The sequence below is a fragment of the Lissotriton helveticus genome, chromosome 1_1 (genome assembly GCF_964261635.1).
Source record: "Lissotriton helveticus chromosome 1_1, aLisHel1.1, whole genome shotgun sequence".
Lineage (NCBI taxonomy): Eukaryota > Metazoa > Chordata > Amphibia > Caudata > Salamandridae > Lissotriton > Lissotriton helveticus.
Genome location: NC_136057.1, coordinates 30,500,247 through 30,514,168, shown reverse-complemented (window position 1 = coordinate 30,514,168; position 13,922 = coordinate 30,500,247). Strand labels below are relative to the sequence as shown.

Below are 13,922 nucleotides of genomic sequence, written 5' to 3'. Positions count from 1 at the left end.
CCTCCACCCATTGTAGAATTCCATGGACTCTCGATGAGTTCTCTTCCATTTGCACGTAACCTCTTTTGCACTCTAGTTGTCTCCCATTACCCCCTCATGGGTCCTCCCAGTCCTAACAACGTGAGGCAGTCCTGCCTCCACCCAGCCAATCACAACGCCAGTATTTCTTTACTACATAAGCCCCGCCCACCTACCGCCATGCCTGTTTTTTTCTGCTCCGACGGCTGTCGGAACGCTGGTGCTCCCGGTTCCGGTCCCTGGTTCCAGTTTCCCTTGGTGGCGGTTCCGTGAGTTTTTCATCTGTGTTTTCATTGAAACTGTTGTTTTCATGTTGTATTGCACGGCTCGGCCGCTCCGGTTTCCGGTCTGCCGGGCTCCTGTTCTGGGGGTCAGGTACGCTCCCCGCTCATGTGCTGGGCTGGGGCGGGGAGTTTTAATGGTGTCCTGTCCTCGGGTCGTTCCGGCGCTGCTGCACTATCGCAGCGTCTGGCCCCCGCTGTAAAACCTAAGGTCGGGGACAATCGATATTTGCCCAGCGGTATTGCCTCTGTAACCCACGAATTATTAATCAATGAAGAGGCAGGCGCTGGAGACTGGAAAGCAGGAAACAAGGTTTATTCTCTCCGGAGGAGAACACAACAAAACAGACAGCAGGTATCGTCATGAGGTGCTCTACCCGCATCTCTGAGGCCTGGCCTCTTATACACAAGTTTGCCACTTTATTGCATGTAACACATTCTCGTCAATACTTTGATGTACGGAAAGACATCCCTGGGATCTCCCCCTCGTGCCCGTTCCCACACACATTTACAGTAGAAGTCCCCACCCTGGTCACAACAGGGGATGATTATCGCGCAGCTGGATATTCCGCCGATTCATGGAATGTGGGGTTCGATCGGATCTCATGGGGTGGGGGCTTTGATCAACTCGGGGGTCCTTTGATGAGGGAAGCTTTCTACTGTACGGGGAGGGGCAAGGAATAGTATCGGCAGAGCTGGGTGTCGGCCTGGGAACGAGGAAGACAAACGGGCACACGGGGAAAAAAGGGGGTTTGCATCAAAGGGCCGGGGACCATGAAAGGAATGAAGGGAGGTGTCGCGCTGGGAACAGGATGGGGTTCTGAGGCAGAGCCGCGCTGAAGAGGGGTTTATGACTCAAGGCAGGTGCGAGCAGGGGGGGGGGGGGCTGGTCAGCGTGCAGGCTTGGTGAGGGCGAAGGGCTATGTCGAGGGCCAGTGGCATGCAAAAGGGATGATCCTGATCGAGGCACCTAAAATGGCGGGCGCGCACAACAAAAGTGTGGCATCAGGGGAAAAGGCAAGATGGCGCAGATAATGTTTACCAAACCGTACTAATTTTCCACACCGCGGCCATTCTCTTTTTGACTTGTGGCTGTGGGTGGAGACGTCAGGGCTGCCCTCTTTTATTTCATTCTTCAACACACCTTTGCGTGATTGGTTGATTGGGGGCAGTATTTATTGGAGGTTGCTGGGCACTTCCTTTGTTGTGGTGATTTCCTGTTTGGTTGCTTCTGGGTTTTTGTCACCATGAGTGAGGGGGCTTCTTCTCCTGTGCCGGCTAAGGCTGTTTCCAAGCAGCATAATGTTCAGGATCTACAGGAGGACGACGTCTTGCAGATTTCTAGAGCTGATTTGCGTGACTTGATTGATTCTGCGGTCCAGTCTGCGCTGCTTGAGCCTGCGGCTAAGCGGGCTAAGGATGATGAGGAGGAACTGGACAATTCCCCTAAGGGAAAGTACATCCAGGGCAAGGTTTTTTCGGACATGCTGGTGCATATTCGAGAGGTGCTTGGGTTTGACCCTAAAACCCTGTCTGAAGATGGGTTTTACGCACAGTATAGTTCCTCTGTGGTGGATGACCTCCCCTTCCATGATGTCCTGAAGGATATCCTCACGAAAGAGTGGCTGGAGGTGGATAAGCAGGGTATTCCGCGATTCCTGGGGAAGCGATATCGCCTGGCGGACTTTGATTCCCAGTTTCCTGCGATTCCGAAGGTCAATTCTCTTTTGTCTTCTATGGCTTCCTCCTCTTCCTCTTTATCTTCGGAGGAGGCTTCCCTGTCTGATCCGGTGGAGCGTAAGGTGGAATCTGCACTCAAGCGTTCTTATGCCGCTTCTCACTTTGGGGTGCGTGCTAGCACTTATGCGGCCTATGCGTCACAGGTCCTGCTCAAGGATTTCGAGAGGCTGTTTGACTGTCTTCAGGATCATGGGGACCCTACTCCTGTGTTGGCTCAAATGGAGGTTTTGGCGCAATTCCTGTCAGATGTCACTTTTGATTCCTTGTGGGCTTTCTCCTCGGCTGCTGGGGCGGCGGTGGCTGGGAGGAGGTCTCTGTGGACTAAGCCATGGCGTCTTGATGCTGCTCAGAAGTCTTAGGTCCATAAACTGCCTTTTGAGGGTCCTCGTCTCTTTGGGGATGCCTTGAATTCGATGGTGCAGCGCTCTGCGGAGGAGAAGAAGTTGTTGAAGCCTTTTCAGCCTGCTCCTATGAAAAGGTCTTTTTTCCAGAAGCAGGGATTTCAGGGGGTTTTGTCCTCTCAGCCCTTTCGTGGTCGGGCCCGTGGTCGGGGGGCCGCGTTCCATTATAAATCCCGGCCTCATCAGCAACAGCAGCAGCAGCTGCCGCAGCCTCCCTCTGGTGCTGGACAAAAGTGACTATGCAGCTGTGGGGGCTCGTCTCCATTTGTTTCTGGACCGTTGGTCAGCTCTGATCTCCGATCAATGGGTCTTGGATGTCATCAGGTGGGGTTACCGGATTCCCTTCCGAGGCCCTCCCCCTCTGGATTGTCTTCTGGTTACCCCATTGTCAAGGGACCCCGTGCGGCGGTCTGCCATGTTGTCCGGCGTCGCCATGTTGTTCCAGAAAGGGGCGGTGGTGCCGGTTCCAGTGGGGGAAGTGGGCCTGGGGTTCTATTCCCGTCTGTTTCTGGTTCCAAAGCCCGATGGTTCCTTCCGCCCCATTTTTTCAATCTTCGTTCCCTGAACAAGTTGGTGAGGTTGGATCATTTTCGGATGGTCACGTTGCAGTCCGTCATTCCCCTCATCCAGGAGGGAGATTTTTTGGCTTCCCTGGACTTGGAGGACGCCTATTTTCATGTTCCGGTCCATCCTGCCAGTCAGCGGTTCCTGAGGTTTGTGGTCCGGGGGATGCATTACCAGTTTCGGGTTCTGCCGTTCGGCCTCTCCACTGCTCCCAGGACTTTTACCAAGGTATTGGCTCCTGCTGTGGGGGTTTTGCAACATCAGGGTTTCTCCGCGTTTCCCTATATTGATGATTTTTTGGTCTCTGCTTCCTCTTTCCCTCAGGCTCTTCTGGCGGTGGAGGCTACGTTGTCCCTGTTCCGGGAGCTGGGGTTCAAGGTGAATTTGGCCAAGTCTCATCTGGATCCTGTTCAGAGACTTCAGTTCATCGGGGGTCTGTTCGACACCTCTCTGGGGGCGGTGTTTCTCCCTCCTGTTCGGGTCCTTTCCTTACAGACTCTGCTGCGGGATCTGTTGAGTCGTCCCTCTGCCCCTGCTCGTGTTTGGTTGCGGGTCCAGGGGTTGATGGCTGCGACCACTGCTGTCGTTCCGTGGGCTCGCCTCCATCTCAAGCCCTTGGTGACTCATCTGTTGGCTCGGTGGGACCCCTCCCGGGCGGATTACGAGACTCTGATTCCCCTCTCTCCTGCTCTGGTTCGGGACTTGGACTGGTGGCTTTGCACTCCCAACCTGGAGAAGGGGGTGCGGTTTTGTCTTCCTCCTCCCCTTTTGTTGACGACGGATGCCAGTCTCTGGGGTTGGGGGGCCACTTTGGGGTCCTTGGAAGCCAAGGGTCGGTGGTCTCAGGGGGACAGCTCCCGTTCCTCGAACTGGCGGGAGTTGGCGGCTGTCTGGGAGGCGGTGCGGTTCTTTCAGGTTCCTCTCCTGGGGGCGAATCTGTTGGTTCGTACCGACAACCAGGTGGCTCGTTGTTACTTGAACCGTCAGGGGGGGACCAGGTGCGCGTCTCTGAACATGTTGGCCTCCATGATTTGTGCTTGGGCGGAATCTCATCTGTTGGCCTTGAGGGCGGTGTACATTCCTGGACGGTTGAATTTTCATGCGGACGCTTTGAGCCGCGACCTTCCATCTTCTGTTCTGTACCATCTCTCTCTTCCTCTGTTCCTGTCCCTTTGCCTTCGGTTCGGGACTCCTTGGATCGATCTTTTTGCGTCCCCTCACAACTCTCTCCTGCCCCGGTTTTGTTCGGAGGTGCTGTGTCCTCAGGCTTGGGCGGTGGATGCTCTTTCGATTACCTGGCCTTCGGGCCTTCTGTATGCATTCCCTCCCATTCCCCTCCTCCCGAGGGTGCTGCAGAAGATTCGGATGGAGAAGGTTTCGGTCCTGTTGATTGCTCCTTTCTGGCCTCGCCGCATTTGGTTTCCTCTCCTGCTGAAGCTGGCGGAGGGTCGGTTTGTCCGGCTTCCTTTGTGTCCATCTCCTCTTCAGTTCCCACTCCTGTCTCTGCCTTGTCTTCGTCGTTTGCAGCTGACGGCTTGGCTCTTGAGCGGTTGACTTTGGAGTCTTTGGGTTGTTCTTCGGTGGTGGCTCGTGACATCCAGTTGTCTCGCCGCCCTTCGACCCTTAAGTGCTATGGGCGCCATTGGGGTTCTTTTGTTTCTTGGTGTTCTTCTCATGGGGTGGATCCTGTGCTGGGGGTTCCTACTTCTGTGTTGGAGTTTCTCCGGGATGGTTTTTTGAAAGGCCTTTCCCCTTCCACGTTGTCTGCTCAGTGGGCGGCGGTTCGTGCTTGTCGGGGTCCTGGGGCCTCCTTGGAGGGTGTTGCTCCTTTGGTTAGTCGACTTCTTCGGAGCTTTCGGCTTCGTCGGCCGGTTTCTCCTGTTCTCATTCCTTCTTGGGATTTGCCTACTGTTTTGCGTGGTCTGCAGTTGCCCCCTTTTGAGCCTTTGCTGGAGGCAGATTTGTTGTGGCTGTCCGCTAAGGTGGCTTTCCTGTTGGCCATTACCTCCGCTCGCAGGTTGGGTGAGTTGGGTGCCTTGCTCGTTTCGTTTCCCTATTTGCAGTTCCTTCCGGATCGGGTCATTTTGCGGCTTGATCCGGCTTTTCTGCCTAAGGTTTCTTCGAGTTTTCATTTGCAGCAGGAGGTGATTCTTCCTGATTTGCCTGCTGAGGGGGATTCCCTTGTTCCCCCTTCTTTGGATGTTCGCAGGGCTCTCCAGATTTACGTCCAAGGTTCCCTGGGGTTCCGGAGTTCTCCTGCCCTGTTTGTCTCCTGTGGGGGTGTGGCTAAAGGGAAGAAGGTTTCCACTTCCACGATCAGTCGGTGGGTCCGTTTGGCGGTCTGTCAATCTTACAAGTCTTTGGATTTGCCTCCTCCGTCTCATGTACAAGGTCGGTCGACGCGTTCTGTGTCTGCTTCCTGGGCTGAGGCGGCGGGGGTCTCTATCCAGGAGATTTGTAGGGCGGCCACCTGGCAGTCTCATCACACATTTGTGCGACATTATCGGCTTGATGTTTTACATGCCTCTGCTGACAGTTTTTCTGTTGGCGTCTTGAACGCTGTTGTTCATTGATCTTTTATTGATTAAAGTTTTGTACTCTGCATGGATCCCTGGTGTCCTGCGTGTTTTCTTTATTGGTTCTCTGCTTGTGAGTTCCTCACGTTGTTAGGACTGGGACGGGGAGGACCCATGAGGGGGTAATGTCTTATTACTTACCGGTAATCTTCATTACCCCGATTAGGGTCCTCCCCGTCCCAGTCCTCTTCCCTCCCACCCTCCCGCTGTGTTTGTGTCGGAGTCTTGTTGATAACAGGCATGGCGGTAGGTGGGCGGGGCTTATGTAGTAAAGAAATACTGGCGTTGTGATTGGCTGGGTGGAGGCCGGACTGCCTCACGTTGTTAGGACTGGGACGGGGAGGACCCTAATCGGGGTAATGAAGATTACCGGTAAGTAATAAGACATTCTCTTGTCCCTTATTTCTCCTGTGTTGGAGACAGAAGTCCTCTGAAGGGCTTTGGAAAGCTGTGCCATCCGGCTTGTGTTTGGCGTTTCCTGGCCTGCCTGGCGCTTTTCCTTCATTGAACTTGGAAATCTGAGTCAGTGGAACCTGCCACATGCTTTCACTGTGCATTATAACTATGCACTGCTGAAAGGGTGGGGCATCCAAGGAGAACACCCAGCTGGAGTGAGGTGGTACGGCCTCCTCTCCTCGGATATGAGGAAACTGGCTTTGGTGACAGCGATTCTATGTCAGGGGTACAGGACTTTTAACTCGTATCTGGGGAAACTGCTGCCCGCTTTTTCCACTAAGGTCCATTGCGCCCCCCAGAATTTGAATACTTGGGTAGGATGTATGTAGTCGGGTGATCTACTGCTCCCTGCAGGCTTCCTTTGTCCAGGGTGGAATTGACCACTTGAAATCCCTGTGCTTAGCAGCCCCTCCTGTGAACTAGTCTTCCCTGGGGGTTGATGGAAGCTGCCCCTTTGTGCAGTGTAGGTTCACCCTTTTGATCTGAACCTTAGCCATCCCTCTTTCTGTGTCGCGAGCAGTCCTCTAGGAAGAATGTCGCTCCCTTAATCACCTGCCAAGAACCTATATGGCTCCTTTACCAGTTTACTGGTCTGACCATGTCCACCTTACTCCAGGAGCCACTGGAAGCAAGAGACGAAGCAGGAATCTGCACTTCTGCCTGATTGGGATAAAAAAAAAAAATGAAGGTTGGAAATTGCTGCCCTTTGGGTGGCTCTGGTTTGCTTCCTGCCTCTCCAAAGGGTGGTCAACCCTGCACCAGCGCGTTCCAAACCTATCACGTCTGCGCACCGCCACCCGGGCTCGGGGCTTGGCAGACACTCGGGCAGGAGTCACACCAGGGATGGTGGTCCCAGATCTTGGGGCATTATTTGATGTAAAGGATAGAACGAGAGATGAGAAGGGCCTGTTTCAAAGCAGAATTGGGTATACTTTAGACACCTTGGAAAAAAGGGTAGCTGATGTTATAGAATAAAGGAGCAGTTTTGCGTCGACTTAAGCCGCCATAGGTTAACTCTAGCACTTGTTTTTAATTATGCTTGGAATTCTAATGTGGAAGTGTCTCATCTGGAAAAATTGTACAATATGAGTTGTATCCCCGTAGCTCCACCAATTATGGCGTGGCAGACTTTTTCTCCAGCGAGACTCTAGAATATGCGAGCTGCCAATTTTTGGGGCAAGTCCTGATTTTAAAATAATTCAGCCATGTCTGCAATGACGCAGGAGAGGACTTGTTAGTCATGCAGATAATTAATTTGTTTTTATGGTCCATCACTCTTTTCCCAGTTTCAATCCTTTCATGCATCTCACGAGGTATTCTGAAATATACTTTCTGTACATTATTCTTGCAGCTTGTCTGTGGTTTGTGGTAAGTCTGTTGTCTCTGTCTTCCTCTTTCCTGTGGCCAGGTTACAGACACCTGTGATTTTGTGTATGTTGGCGGGAAGGAGAGTCGCGGGGCCCATGGCGTGGCTGTGGATTTCTGGTACGAGCGCCTACGAGCCGCGCTGCGGATGACGGTCTGGGTCCCAATGCTGCCACTGCGGATCGAGGTGTCGGACATCCGCCTGGAGCAGATCCGAGGCTGGCGGGTGGCCTCAGCGGGGGAAAGGTGCGTATCCGTTGAGCTATATCATATGCGAGGGTAGGGCTATCGCCCTCTGCAGGAAGGGGTGGGCGCAGACACACGCTCTACTGTCCGTAAAGGGGCACAAGAAGGGCCACACATACAAAGCGTCTCCCACACTCATACATTTATAAAGTTTTATATAGCGCAAACATGACCCTTGTGGGTATCAGAGCTTTAGAGGGTTTAAAGAGTCAAGTAGCATAAAGAACAACGTCATTGTCAAAGACAGATCACCTTATGGGACAGTCTGAAGAGAAACCACCACACGATCCAAGACCGACAAAAACCTAAAAATAAGAATATAACATGCGGAAGATACGCATACATGCAAACTAAGGGCACATCGTGTTCAGGAGTAGAGCTGGTGGATTCTAAGGCAGAAATGTGTTCATCAGTATCACTTTAACTTCTTTCTTGAATGAAGCAGTCTGGTTCAGTCTGATTTCAGGGGGTGAGAATGCTCGGTAATATGTTTTCTTTTTATAGAATTTCGGTGGTTTCAGCAGTAGGGTGCTAGTGTCTGTACATGCTCTATAGCCACCCGATAAGCTCCAGTTTTTGTGCAAGGTATCTCAGGGTGTTGAAGTGTAGGGCTTTGTGGGTCATGCATGTGATTTGTAAGTGAATCCTTGCCTGAAAAATACTCAGCACTGGGTATGCACAGATGTACGGGGCCACCACTAGCAGAAGAAGTCAGATATACGTGTTGTGTGCGAATAGCTGCTGAATATCGATACCATGGAAACCAGAGATACTCTCTGTGCCGTGTGTACACGTATGGACAGAAACCACCAAGGGCTAGGTGGCGTATGGGGTTGAAATAGTTATCCTCTGTGTGCTTGGATACACATGACTGGAGTCTCTTTCTATCCACAGTGGTGGGCTGTCTGAGCAGGAGGGGACATCGGAGGAGAGCCCGTCAGATCGTCGAGTCCGTGGCTGTCGCCCACAGTACCAGCGTGCCTCAGTGCGCTTCCTTGCCCACTTTGTGGCTCACCCACTGGATGGTGGGCGGCACTTGACATATTTGCTGGGTTCTGATTGGCTGCTGGATGTTTCACCCTTGGTGAGAGGACATGCACGTGTGCGCGACCCCCGCGTGGCACAGCTAGAGGAAGGAAGTGTGCTGATTGGACGGGAGCCTGGAATTACATCCATAGAGGTGAGGACTGGGGCATCCTTTTTTTTATATATCTAATGACTGCCTGTTCTCTGTACCCTGTTGTCGACGACATCAGATAATGTTTCCTCAAGATCTATTTCTCCTGAATTAGCCTTGGCTTGTAACACTTATGTTATCCAGAAGATGTCTTATGCTCAAGCATATGTATGTGCAACCTGAGAGAAGCTCTCCTGTAGGAGCCGCATCTTAGAACACAGCTGTCACTCTACCGCAAGCTTTGTAAGCAGTATCTATGCTGCCCAGTGCCCCAATGTCTAACTTAAGCACGCTAAACTTTCAAAGAATGGCTGAATTTTCTTATGAACCTTTATTGACAATTGTGAGGGCACAATCCTCTACCTTTCTTCATACTTACCTCCATAATGGCTCTTGGGTGAAGCCTTTCACGAGGAATGTGCCACAACATATTTGGGCCATAACAAGTGTAGCACGAAAACCCAGAAACCTCCACCCAAACAACGATTCAATGATTTGCGTCTGAATGCCAACTGGAAGATGGTTTCAGTGCTCTCTAGGCGTGCTTTCTTGTCCCTCGCTTACATATAGAGACTCCAGGTCCTTTTTAGGTGTCCGCATGGTTGGCAAAGTCTATGGTTGAATCTCTGGTGTAAGATGGTTTTCAGTGCTTACTAGCTGTGGTTTCACACCTCGCCCCCTCCCAACCACCCAGAGGCCCCAGGTCCTTCTGGCTGAATCTGTGGTGTAAGATGGCTTCAGTGCTCACTAGCTGTGGTTTCTCATCCCCCCACACCCAGAGGCTTCAGGTCCTTTTTAGGTGTGTCCATGGCTGGCGTTGACCTGTGGCTGGATCTCTTCTGTAAGATGGTTTTTAATGTCTCGCTCTTTCTTAGGTGCGGTCTCCAGTTTCCCTCTCCATCCTGGGGAGCAGGCCCTGGTGGTGTCCGAGGAGAAGGTCTCCATCTTGGAGGTGCGTGCCCAGATGGTGACGGGCCTCTCGCTGACGCTCAGCAGTGTGGCCGGGTACCGCGGCATGGTCACCGCCAGCTGCCAGGCCAAGGATGCCCTGCAGGTGCAAGAGCAGGTGAGTGGGCACAGGCTGGGGAGGGGGACTAGCCATCCATTACATATCAAACGCTTTACATGTCCTCCCATTGGCTCTAACAGTTTCATCATCCGTCTTCGCTCTCACCACCTCCACATCCCACCGCCTTTTCAAGAATGTCTTCGAGCTCTCTACCCTCCCCTCCCCTCTTTTTGGTCTGTGTCTCTTTCTCCTCTTTTGCATCTCCCTGCCCTTTCTTCCCTTTCTGTTGCACCTTTCGCCCCTGCCCTCTTTTTTTCCTGGTTACTGCATTTCTCTTTTTTGAGTGCTCGTTGTCTTCTTATTCACTAGCTGTTGTTTTCTTTCGCTCTACTTCCTCCTTTGTTTTTCTCCTCTCGTTGTCGTTTCATTCTGTCCTTCTCTTCGTCTGCTCTAGAGTCTGCCTTAGATGTGTATTACGATTTTGCTCCATCTCTCCCAGTCTTTGAGAGAAACTGCAGCCAAACACATCAGCAAAAATAAAAACTAACTATAAATGATCTAAAACAATGTGGAAAAATAAAAATCTAATCCTGAGTTATTTGTGTCCACCATCCATAGAACCCTTTGTATCAATAATGCTCTTTGGAAATATGAATTTCTATTGTAGTCAAATACATGGTAATAAATTAGTATTTTAATTTGTGAAATGTATTATCTGGAAATTTGTTATCAATTAGTAGTTTGTGTTTATTAATGCCTTAAAAATGTGCTTCTGAGCTCAGCTCTCAACAATCACTCAACCGAGTAGTAAATGATTATACAACCCGGTGTTACTGCACACTACAGCAAATCCCAAAACTTCACGTAGGTATCCGCAACAGCAGACTTTGGCCCCCACTAGCTGTGGTCCCTTAGGGTGTGTGGAAAAGGCTTAAGATCACTCAGTCTGGCATCGAAGGATTAGGTACCTGCAGCTGGCTCTAGAAGGGGTACACATTATTCAGTAAGCTTGAAGTCCTTGTATGTGAGTGTTTCCTCAAGGATCCTCTTTGTCCCTGACTTTATTTAATCTGTACGTTACACCACTGGCTGCTCTGATCAGATCTTTCAGGCTCTCATTGGCATTGTATGCCGATGATACACAAATCATATTATCAATGGCCAAAAACGAAACGGGGGCTGGCGATACGTTCAACGAATGTATGAATGCAGTAAGTAGCTGGATGACCAGCAATTGCTTAAAGATTGACTCCTCCAAAACAGAGATCATTCAATTTCGCAACAATCTAGCCCTCTGGTCCCCCCACTGGTGGCCGTCAGACTTTGGTATGGCTCCGACGCCAACATCCAAAGTAAAAAACCTGGGGTTTATGCTGGACAGTGAACTAAAATTTAAAGAACAAATCAACCTAATTACTTCCTCTGCCTTCTATTGGCTCAGAATTGTCAAGAAAATTTAAAAGGTTCTGCCGGCTGACTTACTGAAATCAGTGGTCATAGCCTTAGTTCTTTTGCGACTGGACTACTGCAATAGTCTCTCCATCAGCCCCTCCAAAGGCTCACTCAAAAAACTGCAGATCATTCGAAATGCAGAGGCACGGATCTCTTTAGAGTTCCGAAATATCAGTCTGCTAGGGCCTCGATCAGGCTATTGCACTGGCTTCCAGTCTGCCTTTGTATATCTTTTAAGGCTCTCTGTCTAGCTTACAAGACAATCTATGAAGAAGCACCTGCCTATCTGAAGGCAAATCTGGCGTGCTACTTCCCCAGCAGAAATCTTTGGTGTACCTCCTCTAACTTGCTGAGAGTTGCTCGTTCAAACGTGTTGCTTGGGGAGGTAGAAGCTTCTTTAGAATCGCAGCTCTACTCTGGAACCGTCTGCCTTTGGCACTGAAATTAGCACCCACGCTCCTGGCATTTAGAAAAAGCCTCAAAACTTGGTTGTCAATCTTGGCCCTCGTTGTGCTCTCTTCTGATCTTTACAGCGCCAAGACGCCTCTGGGTATTCGTGCACTTTATAAGATGTCATTCATTCATTTCATGCAGCTAAATGGAAGTATTTGGTCAGTTACTTTTCTACTGACATATCTGTCCTCACTACCACCGTACAACACGTCCGCTACGGACTCCCTGTAGGTGTTTTTTTTACACTCCTGTATGCCTACAATCGAAGCAAGTCTCCAAAAAAAGACATCATTCTGTTTTTAGAATCCCAGCCATAAAGTCATTTATAGAACAGTTAAAATCTCTAATCACTCCCAGAGCTTTGTGGGATCTCGGTGCAGCCCTCATTGGGCCAATAAGGGCACTTTGGAGTCATCCACTTACGCTCTCTCCAGTACATTTTCTTGAAGGTGATTTTCTTTGCCTCTGTCACTTCTCTCAGGAGGTGAGTGACCGTCAATGTCTTTCAGCAGAGGAATCTTTCATACAAGTGCAGAAGGGTAGAGTGGTGCAACGCAACACGCTTGTTTCTTACCCACAGCTGTCTTTCCGTGTCAATCAGTCTATTGACTTACCATCTTTTTTCCCCCAAAAGCCCCTGTCTCTCACTGAAGGGGTTGCACACTTGGGATGATAGAAGGGCTGTTACGTACTATGTAGGTTGTACTTAAACGTACATGACAGCCGAGCAACCTACTCTCGCCTTCGCTCTGCCACATCTTGGCAAACCCATCTCCAAAGCAAGCCTAGTTAGATGAACAGTCTCCTGCACCTGGCTGTATTAGGACCTTGGAATATTGAGAGCTCCATTGAAGACAATGGAGTGCTCCGTGCTTATAATGGCTGGTAGAAACATTCAACTTACACAATCCAATGTTTGTCTTCTTGTTTTCTCTTTTTAATTTAGAACATTCTACTCTTAGTGGGTGGAATGTTCTAATAGCTTTATACCCCGTCTGCTTTCGGCTATACTGATAATTAAAGGCCATCTCCCTTGTTATAGGCCTGTAACTCTGGAGAACGACCTTTACAACGCGGTCGTTACACCGCAATACCATAACAATGTGGTCATTACAACGCAAGTCGTTACAGCGACTTGTGCTAGATGGTGCTCTACACTAAGGAATACCATGCTTTACTATTCCAACACCTTCCCTACTGTTCCACACACTGGAGTTGGAATAGTAAATCATACTATTCCTAAGTCCTGCGCCTCTAGCGTTGTAACGACTTGCGTTGTAATGACCGCGATGTAAACTACTGCATTGTGAATGTATGCGATGTAATGTCATACATTCGTAACTCTGGTTCAGAGCCTTTAACAACCGGTTTAGCCCCCGGCAGCGGGCTATACGGCTATATTATACCACAGCCAAACACACAAAGCACAGTAGCTCTTTGGTGGTTTTCAGACCACAGGACTTTCAACTTACTTCCCAGCTGATCAAAGCCTGGCACTCGCAGATCTTTCAGCATGCCGACTACTCGCACCTTCTGACCTTACTAAAATCACCATTTTCCACATACCTCCACCTTGGCACAACCTTCTGGACTAGCAACTTGGGGTAATACACCTTTTGGCTCTCTTAGGACATTATTTCAATTTCTTTTTACTTGTTGTACCAGAACTACCGGCATATCACAAGTCTATAAAAGTAGCCTTGATGTTTTTCCACAATTTTACTGATCTCTGGGAGCAGCGAGATGGGGTGATAGTTTCTCAGGAGATCAGGAACAAGACTAGGCTTTTCCATGGAGGGGGAACTACTACACTAGAAATGGAAGCATTAATCAGCTTCTATATAACTGGGGAGACAGTTCCGGGAGCTTACTTAACAATATTAGGTGGAGCTGGGTCTCTAGGCGACCCACACTTCACGAGCGCCGAGATGGTTTTGAATGACTCCGGGTCCATCAAGGGAATTACCTCCAAGTAATGTCCCTAATCTGAGGTCTAATATCCAATGTTTGATGATTGCTATGGCCATCTGCAAGGGGAAATGGAAGCATAAATGGCTTAAATTATTTCATAAAAGAAATCTGCCAGATTATTACATCGTAAGCCGGTAGCATCAGATGTGGCTGGAGATAGGGGGGCTCTAAGCAATGCAAAAAATTTCGCAAGGGGTATTAGCTGCCAAGGAA

The 13,922-nt window shown here is 50.0% G+C and overlaps 1 protein-coding gene across 1 annotated transcript in view; it reads left to right on the top strand.

The window, feature by feature from the left end:
• TMEM132A (transmembrane protein 132A) overlaps nucleotides 1–13,922 on the top strand; it is a 238,492-nt gene that overhangs the window by 213,326 nt on the left and 11,244 nt on the right. Inside the window, 4 exon segments of the mRNA XM_078676358.1 lie at nucleotides 7,445–7,647; nucleotides 8,542–8,827; nucleotides 9,700–9,724; nucleotides 9,727–9,890. Of these exon segments, the coding sequence (XP_078532484.1) occupies nucleotides 7,445–7,647; nucleotides 8,542–8,827; nucleotides 9,700–9,724; nucleotides 9,727–9,890 (678 nt within the window).